This window comes from Echiichthys vipera (genome assembly GCF_963691815.1).
Source record: "Echiichthys vipera genome assembly, chromosome: 4".
In the NCBI taxonomy this organism is placed as follows: domain Eukaryota; kingdom Metazoa; phylum Chordata; class Actinopteri; order Perciformes; family Trachinidae; genus Echiichthys; species Echiichthys vipera.
Window position 1 is genome coordinate 12,744,239 of NC_139829.1, and position 24,488 is coordinate 12,768,726.

The 24,488-nt window shown below is 37.4% G+C and overlaps 1 protein-coding gene across 1 annotated transcript; it reads right to left on the reverse strand.

Moving 5' to 3' along the window:
- Positions 1-2,544: 2,544 nt before the first annotated feature.
- On the reverse strand, positions 2,545-19,980 carry tars1 (threonyl-tRNA synthetase 1). The gene is made up of 19 exons (XM_083912686.1): positions 19,835-19,980; positions 18,706-18,783; positions 17,842-18,032; positions 16,689-16,812; positions 15,522-15,646; positions 14,200-14,317; positions 14,046-14,110; positions 13,356-13,434; positions 12,981-13,127; positions 12,098-12,196; positions 10,717-10,883; positions 9,741-9,903; positions 7,813-7,950; positions 5,399-5,476; positions 5,212-5,312; positions 4,464-4,568; positions 4,276-4,348; positions 3,279-3,393; positions 2,545-3,146 (listed from the first exon to the last, which is right to left on the reverse strand). Exons 1-19 carry the CDS (start codon positions 19,892-19,894, stop codon positions 2,998-3,000), a joined length of 2,175 nt encoding a protein of 724 aa, XP_083768812.1. The 5' UTR covers positions 19,895-19,980; the 3' UTR covers positions 2,545-2,997.
- Positions 19,981-24,488: the final 4,508 nt, after the last annotated feature.

Sequence of the window (24,488 nt, forward strand, 5' to 3'; positions counted from 1 at the left end):
GAAGAAAAAACTCGGTATCGTATAATATGTTGAAAAAAGTCATGTGTCAAAAAAGTGGAAAAAACTCAATATAGTATGTGGAAAAATTCCCCATGGAGATGTCAGGGTTATAGCACTACTTCAATTAATGTTTTGGAGGCAGCTTGTAGCATTATAAATTATTAACTTTAGTAATTTAATGTGTTAAAGATCTTAGTACTTAAACAAATGACACAAATAATTAAAAGATTGGTATGAAAACAAGATACTCTCTAAAGCTATGGACTAACCTGAATGTTCATAAATCATCATCATCATAAATAGAGAGCATTCCATGACTTATCCCAGCATCATCTAAGAGCTGCAGCAGTGGGAACTTTTTTGTGAATTGATACCTTAAAAATGCATGTGTGGCGAGAGAAAGAGAAGTTTGCTCAGTTCACTGAAGCGTTGTGACCCTTCGTGACCAGGTTGTCAGTGAAGCTTACAGGAAGGATCCAGCGGGGCAAGAGGGAGTGAGGATTCACAGGGAGGTTGAGAGTCAACAGTTGAGCGGACTCCCCAGAGATTTCTGGCTGTTGCGTTCTGTCTGTTGACACTCTCCTACTCCATTGACTTTTTCATTAACCCTGTATCAAAATGTTTTTCTCTCCCACACCCCACTGGCATTAGCCCCACTCCCCCCACAAGATCCTGGTTCAGCTGTTCCACCTTGTGGTCAGAATTGATATGAGGTTGTCCTTACACCACCAGAGATACATTAGTTTTTGTCATCTGATTTCTTTGTTCTGACATTTTCATATTTACTCGGTTACTCTCTTGGAGAAATGAGTCTTAATATGGAACATTAAGTACATTTGTTATGATAAGTAAGTACGGTAAGGAGTGAGGGGCAGTTCAGTGTTTGCATTAAAGTATGAGACAACTTCTATCATATTTTTTAAAGTGCATTTACAATTAAAAGAAAACTCTACCATAAAACATTTTAACAAAACCAAAATCCTCACATCCAACAAAAATAGTAATAAAGAACTTTTCACATACTCGTGAGCGTAACATATAGACAGACACAAGAAACCAAACCTGTTAACATATTTTATTTGGTGCTGAAAAGTTCAAATTGGCCAAAATAACTGATGGCCTCTCGCTTATTTTAATTACTTGTAGAGCAGCCAAAATCAATGTTTTCATTGGTCTGCATTCAGAGTTGGGCGCCCACAGCCTCTTCTGCAAGTATGAGTAAATCTTTCACTCCAACTTTAACCTTTAGTGCTAATGTTCCTACTTAAATTAATGGGAGCAGTGTGCATGATTTAAATGGGTCATTTCCAAATAAAACAGGGAGTAGTTAGTAGTATCTGCTATAACCAGTGTCAGAGAAGGAGTTTCCAAATCTTGTACCTGTTAAGTACTTTATTATAACTCAACCTTTGGAAGCAAAGAGTGACTTAAAATGTTAAAAGCCACAACAAATGTGTTAAGTTTCTTTGAGGTGTTTTTTCTCTACAAAATGAAGTCACTTGGCACCAATCTGTGCTGGGCCGTTTTCCCTAGTTAAACTGCTGAAACACTGCTCTCACCATTTCTCTCTTTCAGCTGTGCAGCTTGGGTACACAGATATAGCACCCACTAGTGGTGTGAATAATAGTCTGAGATTGAAAGTGCAAGTATCATTAACAACAACAAATTCAATTGGGCCAAGTATTTTTTACCATGTTAGGAGCAGAAATAATGAGTCATTAATCATTAATCATCTTCAACCGCTTGTCCCTGTCGGGGTCGCGGGGGGCTGGAGTTGATCCCAGCTGACATCGGGCGTGAGGCGGGGTACACCCTGGACAGGACGCCAGTCTATCGCAGGGCACATAGAGATGTACAGAGACAGACAACCATTCACACCTACGGGCAATTTTTTAATGTCATCAATTAACCTAACACGTGCCCCACACGTCTTTGGACTGTGGGAGGAAACCGGGAACCCAGAGAAAACCTACTAATAGTAATATGCATTTATTTGCATGATCTCTTCTGAATGTTTCATCCAGGTAGTTAGGTGCAACTGGAAACATTGCAGAGTACTAGGATGAAAATACCACTCATACATTGATGGAATGGTGCATACAGCAAAAGTAAATGGTGTCCAAGTTCAGTAACTATGTAATAATGAGAAACATCGGGTGTGATGATTCACTAGGGGAGATAGGTGATGAGTATCCATTTTACTGTAGCGGAACATCTTCGGACACTCATTTCTCCAACTCTCATCCAAACCTCCAACACTCATGTGGAAAATTGTTTCCACTATCCCCAACTATTGAATAATTTCAACTTTAGCGTAAATATGCAAGATCTTGACTATAAGTGGAAACTACAGTATAACCATGCTGCTCATTCGAGTCTGGATTTCAGTATGTTGACTTTATTAGCTGAACACTTATTTTATTGCTATAAATATTTCATGCTCATTAAATGTCTACCCATGACAAGAGATCACCGTTTAACAGGCTTATATGAGGACAACACAATTCTGAAGAAAGAAAAAAATACTGCTGATTTTAGGAGAAGGAAAAGAAAAGGCCTCTTTAAAAGCAAAACACACGGATTCAGAATAGATTGTTTAATTATCAAAATTGTAACTCATGTACAATTCCCTGAAGAAAGAGAGATACAAACTGTATAACAAGCGCCTCTCCCCTTTGTTTTAATAATTTCATCAAAAAGACCTAATAACTGTGGAGTCGGGGTCATTTTTACTTAATTCCATGGAGTACAGCAACCATGAGATGTGATAACACAGTAAAACAGTAAAAAGGCAATGGAAGACACCAGCGAAAACAAAGACAATTGTTGAATCTGAAAAAGGTGAATTCCAGGGGCAAAAAGCGGCGACTTGGCAGCAATGCGAAAGTAGTTTTATCCCTCGTCCAAAATAATTTCAACCACATGATCCTTTAAGGTTGCCAGACACAAGGTACTGTTGAGAGACGGACGGGCTGATAGCAGCAACTTTGAGAAAGCTCAGAAGTCCTCTTCGGCATTTCGACTCCTGTAGGCCTTGAGATGCTTCAGACGCTCAATGCACTCCTCCACAGTGCGCTCGCCGTGGACTTTGTTATCTCGGGTGCGTACATTGACAGTGTTACTCGTCTTCTCCTTCTCTCCCACCACTTTTCCAAGCAGGCAAACATACAAAGAGGACAAAGGAACAGAAAAAAAAAATCAATATCTAGATGGACAGCAAGAACGAGATAACAAAGATAAAGAGAGAAGAATGTAAGGAAGAGTGTGTTGCCACTGACCCAAGATGAAGTTGTACTGTGCCAACTGTGCATTTCTGATCTTTTTGTTAAGTGTGCAGCCAGGGTCGAGATCCACTTCAGCCATGAAGCCATTGCTGTGGAAGTCCTGCTTGACCTGCCACGTTAACCAGACAACAAGCAGCAGTTAAAAAAAGACTTCTACATATTCTGTTTTTCTAATGTGGACTAGCCCATTTTGGATTGTAATGAAGATTGCATTTCTGATACCATTGTTCCAGTGTATGAACCTGCTTTTTCCAATGACATGGATATCAGGACTGTGCAGCTTTTATTTTACAAATGAGTAAGTAATGTGTTCAACAACAAAAAAAACAAAACACCAATACAGTTTCATCAAAAATCATAGTGTATACCATACAAATGTCGTAAAAAAAGTCATACAATGCTAAAAGTGTTGCTCTGTCTATGTCTTGCTACTGCCCACTTCAGCTATACAGTATAGTCCAAGCATATGGTTGTTAATAAAAACTTCTTAATCCACAGTCTTCATTTGTTACCATTAACTGAAATTGCTCTGCTGCCACAAAAAGTAACAGAACAGTTACATGGCATAATAACTAGCATACGGTCAAAAACGAGTGTGCTTTCCAGTCTATATAGCGTCAACTAAAAACAGCAGAACATGCACAGTAGCCTGTGACTATCGACCAATCAGAAGCCAAGGCCAGCTGCAGCCACAACTGGTTCTAATTAGCACTGTAGTCAAACTAGCTGCTCATCTTCAGTAAATTAAGCACTAATGTTTATATGTCATACATTACACAATGTTAATACTGTGCATACTATATGTATCCAGCATATTCTCATCTACCACTTGCTATTATGATTTTTATATTGCCACCATGTACACTGCTTTTTGTACTGGTTAGATGCTAAACTGCATTTCACTGTCTCAGTACCTGTGCACTGACAATGACATTTTAGTCTAATCTTTGTAGTGATAATACGGACTAGAGTAAATGTGGTCAGTGGTTACCTTCTGAGCATACTCTTCACATGTCGGTCCCACAGGTACAACCATTACTTGATTTGGAGAGAGCCACAGTGGCCTGAAACAGAACATGACACAATGTGCTCAGCAGGAAATGCAATGAAACTAAAACATCTGTCTGGAGTTAACGCCTACTTGGCAAATCAACCTTTTGAAATGTACTCTTTACTAACCATTTGCCTCCGTAGTTTTCAGTCAGAATAGCGATCATCCTCTCTACTGATCCCAAGATAGCTCTGTGGATTATCACTGGTCTCTTCTTGTCATCACCATCGTGGCTAAAAATCATTAGAAAAGGGGGAAAAAAATAAGAACATAGAGATATCCAAATAGAAAATAGCCGTGATCATCTGGAGAAATCCGTATATTCTCATAGTTCAAGCTGTATTGTTAATGGTTTTTTTTATAGAACACTAAAAAAACTTCTTCATAAATGCACATCATATAGTTTCATTCAAGACAATCCTATTCTCTACTTTCACATCTGCACTTGTTATAATATTGAATGATTTTTATGAAAATCTATCTTTTAATTTGGGCCCTCTTCAGCTGAATCTACAATAGGCAAAGCTTTACCGGGCCGTAAGGATATTTACACCACGTGCTTAAGAATAAGGATGAAGAAGAGAATCATTAAAGATCCTAACTACCCAGATAACAGCCTTTTCACCCTGTGGAGGTAGGGAAGAACGTACCACAGACACCAGATGAGCACTGAGAGACTACGGGAGAGCTTCTACCTTCAGGCCACTTGTATTTTACATGATTTAATTTGAAACAAATACATTGAATTGAATTGCTTATTGTATTGCAACATGTTTAATTCTATGATACACGTGCATTTACAGCAACAAAAATAATAATGTTCTGTTCTTCTGTAATTTTACTTTAAAATGTGTCCAAAGGCAGTAGAAGAGTTACCTGACAAAGGTGAGATTGAAGCGGATCGGGAGCTGGAAATCAAGCTGAATCGTGGCACACTGATGGTACCGACCAATGGCATCCTTGATCTGAATGTCAATCTGCAAAGTAACAACACAAGCAATCAGCAGTTACCCTCCTGCTGTTTCACAGTTAAAGCACAGCATTACTGCAGCGCATGGCTCACCTTTGGTCCATAAAAAGCTCCATCACCAGGGTTGAGAACCCATTTCTCCCCAAAGTCATTCAAGCTGCTCTCCAGTTGCTGTAAAAGAAAAAAACAATAACTGCTTTGTTACAATATCAATGGCTGACCAACACACAAATAAACAGTGGTGTTAAGAAAAGCTGTAGATTTAGACCTGACATTTCCTTCATCTGGAACTAATCACTGAACTGAGAAATGTTAACGTCTCAAATAATATTTTATGGTTGCTTGGGGGAGTTAATGAGGTGAGGGAAACACGCAGCAAGTTCTGTTCCAATCACTATGCCAAGTTTGCTAGTCAGTTTTTTTTGTGTACATAATTTTCCACCTTTGTGCATGCAAACATTAATCATAAAAAGTCAGTGGTGAATTTTGGAAATGTTTTCCTCAGAGAAAAGTGTCATGATAGGTCAGCCAAACAGCTGTACAACTTACAGGCTATTGTCATCCTTTTTTTCAGGTTGTGATATTATACTGGTCACACTCATTTTCCATATTTTGAGAACTGACAGGTATATAAGTATTATCACATGCAGGGGGTAAAAAGAACAATTTCTATACTGTAGTCTCGCAGTTCTCTGATCTATTCTGTCCATCAGAAGACTAGAAAATGTTTAATATTCAAAAAGTTACTATGGCTACAGGATTGATTGTTAATAAAATAACATGTTAAAAATAACTTCCACCATCATCAGTAATGCTCTGCTGCCAAGGGCAAGAGACACTTAAAGATTAAGTAAAAATGAAGCACTGATGACAGAACAAAGACACATCTTACTGCTAACCAGAGACAGAAATTAAAAAGGAGATCTGTGACTTTTATTAAATACCAGTAAGTACCCTTATCTGCATTATATCTGGCTCACAATTTACCATACTTATTAAGTTGTCATCTACTGAAGTATGAATATGGATACAGTCTCCTATGTACCAGTGAATGTGATTTGTTGGACCATAAGACCATGTAAAATCTTTATAGTGGGTAGTAGGTGGGAAAAATTAAGAGTTTTCCGTTAACAAAACAGAGGATGCATTTTGCCAAAAAAGGAGACAATCAATATGATAACAATATAACAATCAATGAAGGGGGAGATAACACATGGTTGAAGACAGTACGTGCATTTGGACCCTAATGTTCCACTAGTAATCACAATAAATCATGTAAACACCTCAATCAAAAGAGACTGGCACAATCAGAAAGAATTTTCCATCAGATTGAGAGGGCTGGTGTAAACCTTTGATAATCCGTTCAATTGGAAAATATTTGCGCCTAATAACCATGTTAATGATAAATCTGATCATTTCTCTCTTTGGGATAAATATACTCTTTCTGGAGCGCAGATAAACACAGAAGAAAAAGAAAGGGAACAGGGAACGACTGTCGTGTCATTTGGACATTTTGCTTTCATTCATGATCAGATTACTTCGTCCCACCAGTCTTTGCTTCAGATTTTCATCCATTCAATCGTTCTTTAGCGGTAAATGTCCTCTCCTGTCCCTGTTTAACGGCTGCAGGGAAAGTAGCCTATGTGATTTCTGCTAAATAAAGAATAGCAGAAACGCCAATTATGTTCAGTGAGGCATACAAAACATCATCTTATTCTGAAACCAGTTTCCAACAGTGTAAAACATACTTAACAGGAAAACAAAACAATCCACCAACATCTTTGTGGTACAAATCGAATGCTGCAATGTGCACTGCAGATAAGAGCAAAACAAAGAAAATCTCATCCTGCTTTAATATTCAACACATGCTGCTTCTGTCAACACACACCTTTTCATTCATTCAGAGCCTGCCAGTACAGGCTTCCCAGACTAATAAACAATTCATTATACTTATGTTACTGATGAAACAATACAGTTTACTTGTTGCACCTTTATCCAACAACTCATTTAGTGATTTTACAGATTCATCTGTTGGGCTTGAAGTTGTCCCACAAGAGACATTCACTGTGTTTCATCTAATGCTGAAGCACCAAGCTATAAAGACTATCACTCACTGTTATTACTTTGATATAGTTTTAACATCACCTGCTCTCTCCCAGAGAAACTTGGAGCTGAACTCAAGATGTAAAATATAGAGCTGGTCTACAGAGAATGAATTTAATTTGACAGTAAATGCAGACAGTGACTGCACTGATGTAGATTCTCTGGAGATTAACGACCATTTTCTGCTTCGGTACTGATAGCAGCTCTACAGAATAAAATTCATTCATTATAATATAAATGTTCTCTGGGTCTACAAATCAAAGTTCCATTTGCTGTCTGTGAAGTGGTTCCAACATTTCCATTTTGATAATATCACAGATCAGCATCTTAATTCTCGATTGAGACTTTGCAAGAGTGCTGTTCACATGTTCAACAATGTGAAGCAAACAAGGCTTTCTGATTACCTTTTCTGCTTGGTCCCAGACCTCCGGGTCCCCCAGGAACTTCTCTGGTCTTGTAGAAAGGTTGAGTTTGAAAGTGAAGCCAAACACCTCATACACAGTCCGCAGGAAGTCCAGGCAGCCTTTAATCTCCTCCCCAATCTATGGTCAAAAACAAAATGTAAGAGAATCAGCATCATTCATCTTGACATAACTGCATGTTCAATGTCTGGTGTGATGACTGATTTCATCTTTGTTTGTCCTAGTATAATTGGAGAATGAAATCGTATGATGTGATCAGAAGAATAGAAAGATAAACTGCTCAGCTAATTGTGGATAAGACTTTATGATTGAATATTTGCAGTAGCTGTAGTTGAGAACTTAATTGACACAGAGCTGCTTTTTAGTTTCTGAAGTCCCAGTAGGGCAGTCACACACTTTTACTTTGTCAGAATCAGCTTTAATGGCCAAGTAAGCACACATACATGGAATTTGGCTTTGGTAGGTGTTCCTGCTCACAGACAGGTAGACATATACAATATATACACTTAGTACACATAAAATTAAAATAAAATAAAAATAACAAATTGGGACAAATATACAATCTAGATGGAAAAAATAGACAGGCACATAAGTTATGGATATATACACTATACATGTGACCAATCACAAGTTTTAGGCAAGCAGCTTGAACTTAAACCAACATGTGGTACAACAGGACATAAAACAGGCTAGCCTCTATAATAGAGGGGGGGAACTCTCTCTCTAAAGTCCTAACTGTAAGCTGGCATGTGCAGACATTGATTATAAACTTCATTGCAAGTATGAGATAAGAACATATGCACTCCTCTGAGGTCTACCTTGAGTTTGTGTTCATTTGGTAAGTGACAAAACACAGTAACAGCAGTACTTTCCAATAGCTGCTGTCAAAATGAAAAATTAAAAGTGAAATCTTTTGTCCACAAAGTGCAGTCAAATAATGAACCATTCAAACAACACTTGATTATGCAGCCTACTGCCATTACTGACAAAACAAAATCAGTGTGAACCTGGCTGCAAGTTGCTGTGTTACTACATTAGAATGGACCAATTAAGAAATCTCTTTTGTCTTCCAAAATCCACTAATATTGGCAGTGCTCCTCTTTGGTGAAAAGACTAAACATGCAAGTTGCTGCACCAGGCTGCAGCAGCCTGCTGACTCCTCTCACCTAACCTGAGAATGTGGCAGACTGTTCATTGACAACAATACCAGCAAGACATTAATTCACTGAGAGAATTCAAAATCGGGCTTCTTCAAACAGGGATACATCCTTCTCCATAAAAAGCCACTTCTCAGTTAACCGACACCTTGATGGTTACAAGTGTGTGCTTTTTTTCTTTCTTGGAAATGCTTTTATTGTATTCTTATTGATCTAAATAGCAAATGGAAACATGTATCAAAGGTACTGCCAGGTAAATGTGACAGTGGCATAACTAAAATCCTGCCGTAAAGAATACTGCATTTAGCATTGCACTCCTCTGACATTGTGAGACTCATGATGGACTGTATTCATCAAAATCAAAATGTATCCAGCAGAACCAGAGATATAATCTATTCAAAGATTCCAGTGTGGCAGCCCAATCTGTACCAGAAACCGGATCGGTTCTATGCCTGTACTGAAAGGGTAGTGACAGGGTGTTTCCTAGTTGCGGCTAATGTAGCCTTGAGACACTATATGGTCAGTTCACTTCTTTCCAACTCAACACCCTCAGATTATTAAAGGCTTAATTAACTTTTCAGTAGAAGTTTACTCCACAAGTTTTGTTGATAGACTTTGATGTGCAAAATTGTTGGAATTGCACTTTAAGTTAAATTTACTGGTGCCATCAGGCAACTGATTTCATCAGACATGTTTGATTCCAAAATGTGTGACCTGAACTAAGTCTTGTCAATGCATCAGTGAAGGCCTCACCTGGTCCATGGAGCAGAAGATATGCGCATCATCCTGCTGGAAGCGGCGGACACGGGTGAGGCCTGTCAAGGCTCCTGACAGCTCATTCCTGTGCAGGACGCCAAAGTCGGCCATGCGAAGGGGCAACTCTCTCCAGGAGCGTGGCCGGTGATCAAACATCACACTGCACTCAGACAGACAGGCCAGCATTGTGTAAAAACAACTGACTTTTTCAACCTTGAGTTATCACAAAAACTTTGCATTTCTCTGCTACTTCAATTCTACTATGAAAGACTGCATTCAATATTTGATTTAACTGACATCCAACACAAATATGTTTAAAAGCTCAATCTTCTATTTCAGCAGGATCTCTAGAGGGGCTTCCAATGTGGATAGCACAAAGATTGGAACAGTAAAAAGGAGATAAAAGATTTGAATACAAAGAGCTGCAATCTGGCTCCTTACACTGCAATGCAGCATTCAGCAGTAAACTGAACTGGGTCATTCAACTACTGAAAACATGGCAAGCACATCAGTCCATTACAAGTTGAGCGGAACTGGATGACAATCTATTGTAGCAGTGAAATATGATATGCAGTCATTTCACAAAGACTGTGTCAGCTCCTGATGACAAAGCCCCTCTGTAAACTCTTATAAAGCTATTCAAGTGTGGTAAAACACTGCTTAATAGTTGTTCCTGTTTCCCACATTATTGTGGTAGACTGTGGTTAAATAATATTGTGCCAAGGTTAAACAACATTACTCTGAACTCATTAAATGCTACAAACACATTTAGTGCCAAAGAACGAACAACGTTGCCCACAAACACAGTCGATTGGAGACAGAAACCAACTAAAAATATCTATTTCGCAGAAGAACATGACTTGTTCACAGCGTGTAACAAAAGGGGCTGTGTTTTTCTTTACACTCTTTTCTAGTACCATGAAACTTAAACAGTACTTTCATACAACTGAATGTGAGGAAAAGGAGGCCTCACCAGTGTCCCGGGCAGTTCATGGGTTTGAGGGCGAAGGTTTCCTTTTCTACCTCGAAGGAGAACATGTTCTCGCTGTAATGTTGCCAGTGGCCAGAGGTCTGCCACAACTTACTGTTGTAGATGTTGGGCGTCACCACTTCCTGGAAACCTCTCTTCCTGTACTCATCCTGACAAAGACAGAACAAGGACTTCTCAGAGATGATTTTACCAATAAGACTGAATTAGTGGCATCTCAAGAAACTCAGCTTCATACTGTTCTGTATACATCACAAAAACAAATAATTGGTAAAACCTGCCAACACTTGGGGACTCACTGATAAAATAGTGCATATCCTCTAAAACATCCATAACTATGCGAGCAAAGCGATTCTGAAAAAGCCAACTACCTCTGAGACTGATTTAAATGCTGCATATTCACATCCCAGCTCATTTACACATTAGGAAAGGGATCTTGGGTAAACTGAAAGGAAAAGGTAGGCATTTTTTATATTGCTTTAATGCACCCTGAGTTGGCCCGTTATGTCTGATATCAGTTTTAAAATTCTAAACAAAGCTGAAAGCGATAATAAAATGGGATAATTTATTTTAAATCCCGACAGTCATATACCTTACAAATATGCCGATGCTCTAGGTGTAGAGGCAGATCTGTTTTATGAGCACATCTAATTAATCCTCGGTCAGAAATCTATTTCACCACATCAAAGTGAAATTGCTTCCAACTTGACTGAAAGAGAGTGTTTTAAAAGCAGATCGATTTTGTGTGCATCACAGAGCAGGTGCCATAGAGCTTTTATTCAGTGCTGTCAATCACATCTGTTTTACATGTTTCAATTTATTCTAAATAATAAGCTATTTTGAGATTCATATATACATTTGCACAATGTGAAGTAACCCTGAAAAAACAAAGTTTCTCTATTACCTGCCAAAATGAGAGATTTTATAATGAGTAAGCCCAGATTTGATATATCAATATCCATTTACAGCATTATTCTTGTCTGTCTTATTGTATGTGCATGCATATGTTCTAAAATGAATTTATTTTTAGTTGTGTCACATAACTATAAGTGCAGCCCCTGGTTTATAAGAAATGATTAATTAGTTTCAAGACCAAGACGATCATCTATCAACATATAATCAATCCATTCCTACTCCTTTGTGTGAAAGAATATGATATATATTCAAATAATTGCAGTAATGCATATTGTGAATATATAAAGCCATCATTACTGCACAGGGCAACTAAAGGTCCAGGTCTTCCTTTCTCCCAATGTCTCCCTGCCAATTTAAACTTTCTGATTCATACCTTCTGTCTTTTCTTACGTCCTAAAGTTGAGTGAGATCCCAGCAATTACCCACTGTGAGTCAGACAGCTTTGACTTACTCTGATGAACTCAATCAGGGTGTTGTAGATGAAGGCCCCCTTAGGCAGGAAGAAACAGCTCCCTGGACTCAGGTCATGGAAGAAGAAAAGGTCCTGCTCCTGATTTTTAAAAAAAAGAAGGTTTGCAAGTGTGATAGAAAACTGAAGAGGGCCACTCACTCAGACCAAACTGGTTTCACTGAAATAATGAAACAGCTCATCACATATTTAACTAGGGTTTGTCTGACAATGTTTCCTGCACACACGCACACACCTGTCAGTTCCAAGTCAACAATGGAGTTACAAATTATTTTCTGACAATAAACAATCTTACAGTTTAACAAAACTGATCCAACTAGATTGTGATGTGCATCTAATTAAATGCTGCCTTATGCCATGGGTTCATTTTGCCATCACTCCAAGCTGAAAATGGGTCACAGCTCATTTTGTTATAAAGCCATTATTAGTATTTCTGTCAAGATTGATATGTAAATTAACAGTATATTTAAATGATGAACTTTCTTACAATTCATTATGCAAGTGATACTTTCTGAAGCAATTGTCTGACATTTAAAAAAAAAAAATCTTACTTTTTGTAGGATAATAGTTATTGTCACTATATTGCTGCAAATGTGCCAGGAGCACTATATTTTCACTGTTCAGAAATGGCTTTGAATATCTTGTGTGAAGAGAAGGTGTGACTTAGGTAGCATCAGACACACATCAAACCCAGTCCTGGCTCTTATACTTCAGAAATATTCTATTCTTTATTTCAAAAGAATTTTGTATTATACAGAAAATAACCTTCCTTTGTAAGAATAAAACCTGTAGGACATGATTTTAAAAGTTTAATGGAGACTAACTTTTTTTCTAACCAACAGCTTCTTCACATTTAAATTCATACCCGGCCCAGTTTGCGGTGATCTCTGTTCTTGGCTTCCTCCTGAAACTTTTCCCATTCTTTGAGCATTTTGGGATCAGGGAAGGAGATTCCATAGATCCTTTGGAGGGTTTCCATATCCGCCTTTCCCTCCCAGTATGTAGAGGAATTCTAGCACACCACAAAAGGAATATGTTAGCGTTCTTCAGTCTTCGGGTGCATAGAATCCCTTGAGATTAAAACGTCAAAAAGGTAACTCTGCTCTGCTCTAGAAATGGGGACAAATGTGCTTACTGGCAGATATTTAGGCCACAGACTACGGTTCTTGAAATACTACCTGGTTTAATTAACAATTTGGTTTGCTGTACATAATTCATGGCTGAAAACAAAAAGGCTTACCTTGTGGATCTTAAGTGCCTTGATTTTCCCTGTATGTCTCACATGGGGCCCGCGACACAGGTCAATTAAGGGACCACACCTGAAATGCAGGATGGTTATATTAAGTGTTGAGCATTTTTAGAAATGCTGAATAGGATAAGTGTGGTGTTAAGGACACAACATCCATCCATCTATCTATCTATCTATCTATCTATCTATCTATCTACACTATATTTCTGTTGTCAAATCCCATAAAAAGATCAAAACCAAGGATGCATTAATCTGTCAGTACTTCCCGATCCCCAAACCTGTCTGTGATACTACAGAAGATGTTTATCTTTACAAAGAAAACAAGTCACAAATATATGATATAATGCTTGAAAAAGGCTAGATCATTTTCTTGGTTCAGCATTAGCTTTTAGCAAACATTACCCAAATAGAAGTAAACAGTGCCTATGTTGGAGGCCATTTCAGTCGCAAATTCGGTGCACTAGTGTATATTTACGACAGTGTAGTTGGGATTGAATCAAAATATAATACAGTGCCCTCAGCGCAATAAAGGAAGAAATGTCAGGCTTTGGCAACACAGAAGATACTTTCCAGTATGATCAATTTATTTGTTATTTGTTGACATTACAAAAAAATTACAGAATATCATTTGAATTATAATTTAGACATAAAAACTTTCACAAGAATAGGGCCAGGACTCACCTGTAAACTGTGGTGGTAGGCGTGGTAACCTTCTCATTCAGAATGCGGCACTTAAACTTGTTGTACTGTCATTAACAAAAAGTAGTTTTAGACTTCTGTTACTTATTAAATGTTGCTCCATTTAGTTTTTTTGTGTGTTTGTGTTTTCAAATACCTTGAACATTTCCAACAGAGTTTCCTTCTTTATCTCCAGCCTCTCAAATGGCTGCTTCTCCTTGATAATTTTCTTGCACAAGGTCTCCAGACCTGGAAAGTCATTGCTCGATACGCCCCTATCCAAAACATTGAAAGAGAACGACAAGACAAGAAGATTACATCCAATGACAATGACTGTCTCAATTAGTCCTACATTAGTATGCAAAGTGCACTCAATGCTAAATTTAGTCTGCCAGTGTTTCTAGAGGGCATCATGAATGTGACCAGACAATAAGCCATAAGACCTTTTGTTCACCAGTGTACTTCCTTGACCTCCAGAAACTGATAACCTCAGCCAAGCATGGGCACACAGTTAAAGTCCTTGGCTTAAGGGCTTGAGGAATGTCAAAATATGCTTGCAAAAGAATGCCAAGAATGCTATTAGCATAAAATGACTTCATTAAGAAGGTTGTAGAATTAATTAGACAGCACCCCTCACACTCTCTTGCAGCAGGGAGAAATGCATCCGTTTCAGGGAAAGGTCAAGTGTAAAAGTTGCTTATGAAGAAGTGTTCAAATTGTTGAGTGTCTTAACACACGTTCATAGCTTTACAGAAGTAATCTCTAGCTCTGTGTTTTGAACAGATTTCCTTTTGTCATTTCAAATCTACACCAAAAACCAGGCTTGACAGCATTAGTTGTCATTGCAATCCACCCATTTTGTGTTTGCCACCGGTCTCAGACAGTGAACCAGACAGCTGCTAAGCCTTGTAGTGCACACCAAAATAAAGTGTTGTCTTGAATTCTTTATTTTGAGCTTTGGAGCTTCAGTACTCGGCACCGGTTTGGGGACACAGTGTCAATATGCATGGTCGTTCACAACCTTCATTAAATCAGCTTAATAAAGACACCAGGCTGCTACAGTATACACACACAACAGACTGGTCGGTTTTAATGGTCAAAATAAATGTGGTGCATACATGGCACAACACGGCTTGTAAGGGCAAGGATCCATTATATCCAATTGAAGCTGCGACATGGATCTCAGAAGCCTGTGTGGTAGTTCCAGCTACCGTAGGTGTCTCCAGGTCAACATTTTGTGTTGAAAATAATACCAACATCACTGCTGCAGCTGGTGACAAGTTGCACAACTGTACCTTTCTTTCTACTTCCGACCGTGTGTGTGTGTATGTGTGTGTGTGTGTGTGTGTGTGTGCGCGTGTGCGTGCAAAGTCCTGCCCTTGGTGAATACAGAGATCAAGGTAGAGAGAAACTAGTAAACACATCTGACTAACAACTAATTATACAGACATATCTGACACCAAAGCCTACGTTACTCACTCATTGTTCTCCAGAAACATGTCGTAATAGAAGCCATTCTCAATGGGGGGACCATAGCAGAGGCAGCCTCCATACACCCGCTCCATGGCTTCACCCATGATATGGGCGCTAGAGTGCCAGTAAACCTTGACAATATAAAAATATTACCCCATTAGCAAAAATAGCAGTGCAGTCCATCCCTTTGAGTTAAGAATGAGAATATGATTGCGCTGACAAATCAAGATTTTTGACATTGTTACAATCATTCATTTTGCTGCAGACTATGTTGAAGCCTTTGCAAGAAAAAAAAACACAAAACATGTAAAATCTCTTTTTTTGAATGTTGAGAATCCAAAACAAAAAGGGTGAAATGTGCAATATATGCCACAAACCCTGCTGACAAACAGTGCCATGAGACTTTGGAATCTCTAAGTAGGCTACCTGAACTGCCCTCTGCTTCAGGTAAAATATCCAGCACCTTGTATAGACAACAAAGCTGAAATTGGGCCTTTAATTTAGGAACAAGACTCGTTATCCTCTTAGAGACCAGTTGCTGCCACGTTTATGACAGTACATGATTGTAGCAGTGTTTTACGTTCTCACGTCTCATCTTAATGTCTTTGTGACTCAGACAGTTGGTAAATCACAGAGCTTTGACATTTATTATTGATTGTAAACCTCTCATTCATCAATGTAACCTTGGCTGCCCTGACTATATATCAATAAGTTTGAACAGACACTGCAAGATGTTGTGTACCTGTAAGTAACAGCCAGATTTCTCACTGAACATTGAGAAATTAAAAAAAAGGAAATTAATTAAGACTTTCACTTTTGGTCATTTAAATGTATAACCTCAGTATAAATGTGTAGGTTTAATGGTAAAAAAAAAAAAAATCAGCTTAATTGTTGTAATTTGTATTCTATATATAAATCCAAGTTATTACCATCAGAAAGCAACTCAAATAAAACAAATGCTATTGAGATCGCTAGCATATCCGACAAATCATAGGCTTTCTTAAAGTTAAATCATTGGCAAGTGAGTATAGTTTTGGTGCACAAAAAGGAGCAAAGTGAGCATCCAGAAGAAGGTGTTTAAGAATAATTTTCTATAAATAGACTCTCCTGTCATATCCGTGTGTAGGGCAGAATAAACAAAAACTTGGACTGTGTCAGGAAGGATTGACTTACAGCTTGAGCCTCCTCATCATCAAACTTGAGCAACTGAAGGCTGCAGTCATCCTCCAATGGTCTGTCCAGGTCCCACACACCATTGTTCACTTTAGCAATCACTGTGTTGTCGGCAAGGCCTTGACTGCATGTAAAACAGAAATATTCTCCATCAAATGGATGTGGAGATGTACTAAAACATCAATGACATTGACATTATACTGGAAAGACCCATTTGAGCAGATATGTTTGTTCAAGAGAGATCAAATACGACATTTGTTACATCCCCTACAGCTTAAATATTAAAACATGAAATCAGGTCTGAGTGATATTCCAACATAAATAAATATGGCAATAATCATAAGAAATGGAAATCTAAAACAGTTACTGCTCTGTATTTGAGCAAAATTAGTTAAAATTGTTTATTAACAATACACGTACTGTAGAATAATAGGCAAATAATTATAGTCAGTGGCCTCTGCTGTCACGGCAGGGGGAAAAAACAGTAATTTGTTTTGTGTGGTGTTGACATGAAAAGTGACCACATAGTTGGTGTCGGTCCATCTTTTCTATAATGTTTAATGGATAAGCTTGTCCCGTATATTAATAATAAAAATAAATGAATGAAAAGTATGTGTTTTATCATTAAACAATTCAAATAACGGGTAATAGATTATGATGTAATTTTTACGGCTGTGTCCGTCAAAGACAGACTACCAGAAAATCTAACTAAACCTCTGGTCCTACAATATACGTAAAATATATCCTATGTAATGTAGATCTTACCTTTATCCTGTTGAGCATTGAGGCTCTGTGGGAGCACCCTCAATTTTGCAATATCCTTGGTCATGAGAATTTTAGGACGTAAAATAGGCTTATGGGCCACAGGAGGTAAAAATATCATCCATATATACCAATGTGCTTATTGCATTAACAGGAAATTACAGAGATGGGTCTGGAGTTGGTGCTTTTAAGTCATATGGAGCAATGCACACCAAAGTTTTCACAAGTTTTTTAACAGTATTGGTTTTTTTTGTCAGATTATTTTCTTGTCTTGGGTGGATGGTCTCCACTTTCACGTAGCACAAAAAAAAAAGAAAACCCTTCTCTTTTTGAGCTACATTAAAGTGAGGTCACATTTAATAAGGAACAGTCATTCCATCATCACACTGACCTGATCCCAGAGGCCACCTGGTATGGTGTGGTCTTCCAGGACTCAGCGTCCACCACCTTTCCATCAGGCAGAGTGACCTTGATGGCTCGGCTATTCTTCGCAGCCCTCTCTGCCATCAGAGCGTCATGCTCAGCTTTCAGTTTAGCATACAAAGAAAGACGCTCATCAATGTACTGGGGTGGGGGCGTCAGCTAGACGGAAACAAAAATGTGTGATTGAAATAATTTGTGTTACTGTGTATAACTTTCACTTGGTGTTGATCTGTGCAACTATGCCCCTCTTAAAAAAAAAACTTTGTCAAGTCTCAGTCAACTGCACATCAAACAATAATCAAGGCATTACAGGAGGTTGAGATTAAATATTGTAAAATATTATGTCGTATTGTTCTTATCTTGTCCCATCTTCTGCTTTGTGTAATTATGAAACAAACATCAGGACAAAACAGTGCAAGCAAAAAGACACACCAGCACTGTATATGCCATGTAATGTACTGAGGGAATGAGACAAATACCTAACCTCACATTTACAGTTTGTGTTTTAAAATTGCTGAATTTTATTCTGTTCTGAAATGGTTTCGTATCTGTGCTACAACTATCTCAATGCATTGCCATTGTTTCAGTTTCATCTTTTATTCATTGCACTTTAAAATCTGGGCAGTGTTAACCAATAATAATTTAAATATTTTGACTATGCTGGTAAAAACATTAAGAACCATGAAGCCAGTGGTTGGCTGCTTTGATATATGCAATGAGAGAGATCTACACAAATAGTAGATATACACGATAATATAAGTTCTTGTAAAACAAGTCATTATTATGTCTAATAATAGCATCTACATATTTTGTGATGCTTAATGTAACTCACCTCAGCCCTGCCCCCAGAATCCCCAGCAGCACTTTTAGCCTTCTTCTTTCCTCCATCTTTACCACTTTCGGTTCCGCCCTGTCCAAAACCACAATGACGTTAGGGAAATTTCTTCAAGAAGGCAATGATGAAATACAAGTTTAGTATTACAAAGTAAAAGTAAAAGTAAAAGTGAAGCCTGTTCAGATTTTAAGTTGTATATGATCAGGCTTACTTTTACTTATAACTTGTTATTATTTATTTATTTTAAATTCTGAATTGAGTTATTTTGGATACTAAAATCTATCAATGAGTTTATAATTAAAATTTATTTAAATTAAATAAATTATCAAGAAATTATACTTCTATTTGATAGGAATATACGAAAAATAGGATACTTGTTAAATAAAGTTTAAAAAGACAAATACATTTGAATTTAATAACAATGTATAATAATAGTGTATACTTCTTCCCACTCCTTTTAGGACATGTCAAAAAAGAAAAAATTATTTGTTATTCATTGCTTTTTAGTTGTGTGAAATTTATATTTTCTATGTGACCTTTTCTATTTTCTTTTTTACATGTTTAAAATAAAAGAAATAAATTACATCAAATATATAATATACATACACATATGACAAGTTGTGTTACGCACACTGGGGGTTATAGTTAGAAATGTGTAGGAGAAGAAACCAGTTTTAGTGTAAATTAAAAAAAAATACTTGGACCATTGGTTGGATGCCGATTTGAAAAGAGCACATAGCTGAATCCCACAGGGTCATAAGTGTTAGCCTAACATGTGTGTGAACCTACCGATAAGAAGTAAAAGATTACATTTACAGAGTTTTGAATACAGTATGGCGTGTCATAAAGGCGTGTGACAGATATGTTAGCCAAACCTAACTCGAGGATTGGTCTCAATGAATGAATGAACGCCTAAACAGATTCAAACGAAACTAACCTTCTTCTTTTATCTCGAGGATGGCTTTTTTTTTATGTAAAGCCATAAAAACGTTGCTCATACATAAGCTAGCTTAGCACCACACTGCTGCGGATCATGAATCTAACTGCTACAGGCTAGCTGCTAGCCTGCTAACGTAGCTGGTTAATAAGACCTTAAATGCTGCCAATTACGAGACTGAGGGTTTACCTTTTTTTTCTCTTCCACTTTCAATTCGCTCATTTTCTCCACAACGGCCTGGTCAGCCATAACAGGCGAGAAGTTATCTCACTTTGAGAGATAACTTTTGTAAGTTCTGGGTTATATGTACAGCGAGCAGTCAAGGGGCCGGTGGCTGATGACGTAGCCCGGATATTGCGACTCTCCACTGATGCAACATTGCTGTTCTCTGAATGCGTCCATGTGGCGAGAGCAGGTGTAATGCATCACACTGTATATATATATAAAAAAAGAAAATACAGACTCTATGGTATAACAGGATATAACACCAGCCGTTATTCTCATTGCAGCATCTCTTATACTTTGATTGAATTAATTAAAGCAGTGCTTTTTAATAGTTGGGCCCTGCGGGTGAACATCATCTACTATTAAAAGCAAACTTAAAAGTTTTTTTTCTCAAAATTTTAGATAGGTGTTAAAATGTGGGTTAATAGGTATGAATCAGTATTGTTGTTTTTATTATATTCTTTTTGTTTTTAAATACTTTATTATTGTATTGCCTTGTTGTAGGCTACTACCTGTGTATGCTGTGCTTTATTATTTAATGTAATACCTTTTTATTGTATGTTTTTGTCTTGTATGATCTTTTGATTTGAATCGTGAAGCACATTTAGTCTGTCCTATGAAATGTGCTAAATAAACTTGACTTGAATGAAAAAACATGTTGCAAAGCAGTTTCAATAGCCTTCTGACCTGATGCAACATTGCTGTTCTCTTACATCCATGTGTAGCTGGCGTTGCTTTGCATGACAGGATATAACATCAGCCGTTATTCTTAAACTTTTGAGGTTCATTCATTAACCCTTGTAATTTGTTAGAAAGCTGCCCACAACTTTTTTTGACCCATGATTTAACTAAACACTGTTTTAAATTTGATTTCCTTTTTCTTTTTTTGGCAGTTTTTAAGCTTTTTATTCGATAGGACGGACTGGAAATGGGGTGAGAGAGAGGGGGAGACGTGCAGCAACACAGTTAAGATCCAAACAAGCAGCCCCTGCCTCGAGGACCTTCAGCGTCTTTACATGGGGCTCTAATCACTGCTCCACCGGCCGCCCCAAATTTGATTTTTTTTTACCTCATGGACCTTTCATCTTAAAATATATCACTCCTTTTCACTTTAAAAAATGTTTAAACTTCCACTAATTATATTTCCTATAATGAAGACAATGAGTAATTAATTTATACATTCATTCACAAGGCTCTTTTACAGCAATGTCCGGATAAGAGGACAGGACATAACATCAGTAATTACATTGAGTAAAATCAAAGAAATCAGTGGTAAAATAAAAGATAAAATAAATAACAGCACAAGTTATGAGAATTAAAACAAGAGGACTAAGCTACATCTATTCATTTAAAACAAAAGCACTGAGTTAATTATGTTATCTGACAACATTATACTAGAACATACCCTCCAAAACAAACCATTTGTTTGTTTTTTTAACTTAGTATAATTAATCATAATGGCATATATGGTGTCATTATGACGAGTGTAGATTTATTTAGGAAAAAGGTCATAACCATAGTGGTGAGTTGAACTTTTGACACCACTTTTCTTAAGTTGAAAATTAAACAATTTTCTTCCCTTTAAAGTGATGACAGTAGGCCTTTGTATACATCAGAGAGACTGAAGGAGGTAAAAGTGAAAAAAGATATTGTGAAAAATGTTTAAGTTACCCTGTGTTTAAATGTCCTAAACAATTTCATCAGCATAATCATGCTCAGGGCCATACCCTATGGCCTTTTAGAAATACAGAAATATCCCCACTGAACCATCAGATCCATTTTCCAATTACATAATTAAATAAATAATGTTTTAATAACTGGTATTTTTTTTTAATGTTTTACTTATTCAGGAAACTGTTAATTTACATATTCTGTACATTTTATTTGAAGATCTAATTTATGCTTCTCCACACACATCCTGGTGGGAAAATATTGAATACTAGTAATTCTAGTTTGTTTAATAATTGATGTTGTGGTCTAATAGTCTATAGGCTACTGTTTATGCTAATGTATATGAGGAGATGAGCCCAGTGTCCTCATGGTAGCTACAGCCCTAATGATCATCATCATCGTTGCTGCAGCAAAAACATCAAATATACTTCTGTTCAGCCAGCAAGCGCACTTTCTTCAGAAAATTCAGCTTTTCCAACTCAGCAATCTTGACAGTGTTACTATGTGAAGGGAAGGGCAGCCAGCGGGGGATTTTTGATGATATCAGGATTCTTGTTTTGTAGTGCTCTTGCATAACATAATAGCATGGTTGTCATACTCTGAATTGGTGGAGACACTTTTTATTACAAGTAAACACTTGAGCATCTCATTTCACTGTTCAACACACCCTCAGCCAGTTATGTTAAATCAGTGAAATCACCTGCTGTTATGTTTTTCTTGAGCAAAACCCCGAGACATTTTAGTATGGGTAGATTGGATACAATTTTTCTCAGAAGAATAGGCTACAGCGATTTGTCTCTTTTTTGCTTCATAACCTATTCCTGTTTCTGAATTAAATTGCCATTGTATTTTATATGTGTTGACAGATATGATGTATATGCATTTTTAGATCATTGTTGATCAGGAGTGAAATTCTCCCTTCTTTTTACACTGAAGTATCCTAGACTATGATTTCCTTCTGTTCAGCATGAGGTGATGTTTCCATGCACCACCCTATTGCGTTTGAGGCTCACACCAAGTGTTAGAATATATTCTGACAGAACTACTTTTGAATATATGATTATTTGTGACAATCTTCTTATCCATTGTTTTCTTCTTTATTTAAATCGCACACAAATGTCAGCTCCTTATGTGGATTATAATTGCTTTTAATTGCCTTTTTAACTGTAGAACCCTAATTATGAAAACCTTATACTTGTTGTGTTGTTGTTTATATGTCCAACATATTGATTATAGAGTACCGGTATGTTTTTAAATCTTTAATCAGATGACTAATCTGCACACATAATTCACACTCACAATGCATAATCAAAATAAGAAAGAGCAGATTATTCTTGTGGCTGATTAGAACCCTATCCCTGATTGCTCTACTGAGAGAGTATCTGAGGTTATGTTTGTACAATGTTTTCTTTCTGCCGTGCTAGAAGGTACCAGACTTCAGACAACGTGTGCATTTCAATTATAGTCGAACAGCGGTTTAAACTTCTGACACTCTCAGAGGGAATAAGGAAGAAGCTGTAGCACACTGTGCTATCCTGCTGTTCTTGGCTCCTTGAGAGAAGAGGGAATTCTTGAATAATTAACCTTGAAACGTAAGGCACCATATTCTATTTTTTGGCTCTATGTTGGGCCTGTTCTAGCTCAGACTCATAGTGGGGCTAATGTAGGATAAGACAATGTATATTACACTACAAGCAAACAGCATGTTTAACAGTGTATTTTGAATGTTTAATTATGGGCATACATTTCTTTCTTTTACTATAAGCAATCAGTTATCACCACAAATTCTGATGTAGTTTTTTAAAATGAATTTCCTATCATAAAAGTAACACATTTAACTCAGATTAAGGGTACAACACAAATAGATTTTAGACAATGATATAATAAATGAATAGACATTGATATGTTACTGATTTAATAATGTTTTATGAGAACTACTGTAGTAATTGGTGGTAAAATGTCACTACCTTATTTGTCTATAAATCATGCAGTGCATAAAAGGTGTGACAAAAAAGCTAGAGGGAAGAGGATGCTTATTATTTATAGCGAGAAAGTGAGGGGGAGGAATTTGGCAGAAGAAAAATACCTAGTAAAAGAGAATTTATTCAGGGGGCTACTGGTGTTGTGAGGAAAGATATGTGTCATGTCTTTATTTATTCTTTAATTGTTTGGAGATATTCTTGATATTTTTTATTACTATAACCATTAGGTGTCAGTAGAGAAACCTTGCAATGGAGATGCCAGAATTCAATAACAGCTAGTCTCAAACACTGTTTTCCTCCTGCAGTTTGCTCTCCCCCACAGTTGAGCAGCTGACATTGTCACCTCCCTCACTGAAGTTTTGATATAGCTAGCATTTGTCTACAGGCATCTCTGGAGAGAGCAGCACAGAGCTCCTGCCTCTTTCACTCTGCTCCACATTCAAAGGAAATGGCAGCGGCGAATAGATGATGGGATTTGTTCCAAGTGCATCATAAATATTGTATCCCTCCATGGTATTTTTCTTTTTTTCCAATGCAGAGTGTATGAGATCATCAGTGCTATGGTCTGGGGCCCACAAAACACTTCTCTGGAGCAATATTGGGGAATACCTATTGATTAGAGAATTTAAAGATGTTATGGCTCAGGGTGGCCCGATTAAAACATCATCACTAAAGCTTCTCATAGCCAACATCCACAAAGTATTTAATCTGTGATGCAACAGTATTTCTAAAAGCTGTTGAAAGGAATGAATGGAGAAAGAAAATGAAAGCAGGAAGCATATTTTTCAAGCTCAAAGCTGATCAAAGATCTTCAGAGCACTTGGCACATCAACACCTATCAACCGATCTTGATTTAATGATACAGGTCTGTAAGGTAATTCATTACATGTCTGAGTAAGCCTGCTGGTTTCCTGCAAGGACAAGGTCCATGAGAAATCACTGGCCTTCAGCTGCCCTCCGTACAG

What these genes read in the sequence shown, in the direction of transcription:
- tars1 (XM_083912686.1), bottom strand. Translation starts at nt 19,894, where the DNA reads ATGGCTGACCAGGCCGTTGTGGAGAAAATGAGCGAATTGAAAGTGGAA. An exon ending in CTCTGTTGGAAATGTTCAAG is followed by an intron (nt 14,111 to 14,199) that starts GTATTTGAAAAC and finishes TGTTAATGACAG; the next exon opens with TACAACAAGTTTAAGTGCCG. An exon ending in ACAGTACAACTTCATCTTGG is followed by an intron (nt 3,147 to 3,278) that starts GTCAGTGGCAAC and finishes TGCTTGGAAAAG; the next exon opens with TGGTGGGAGAGAAGGAGAAG.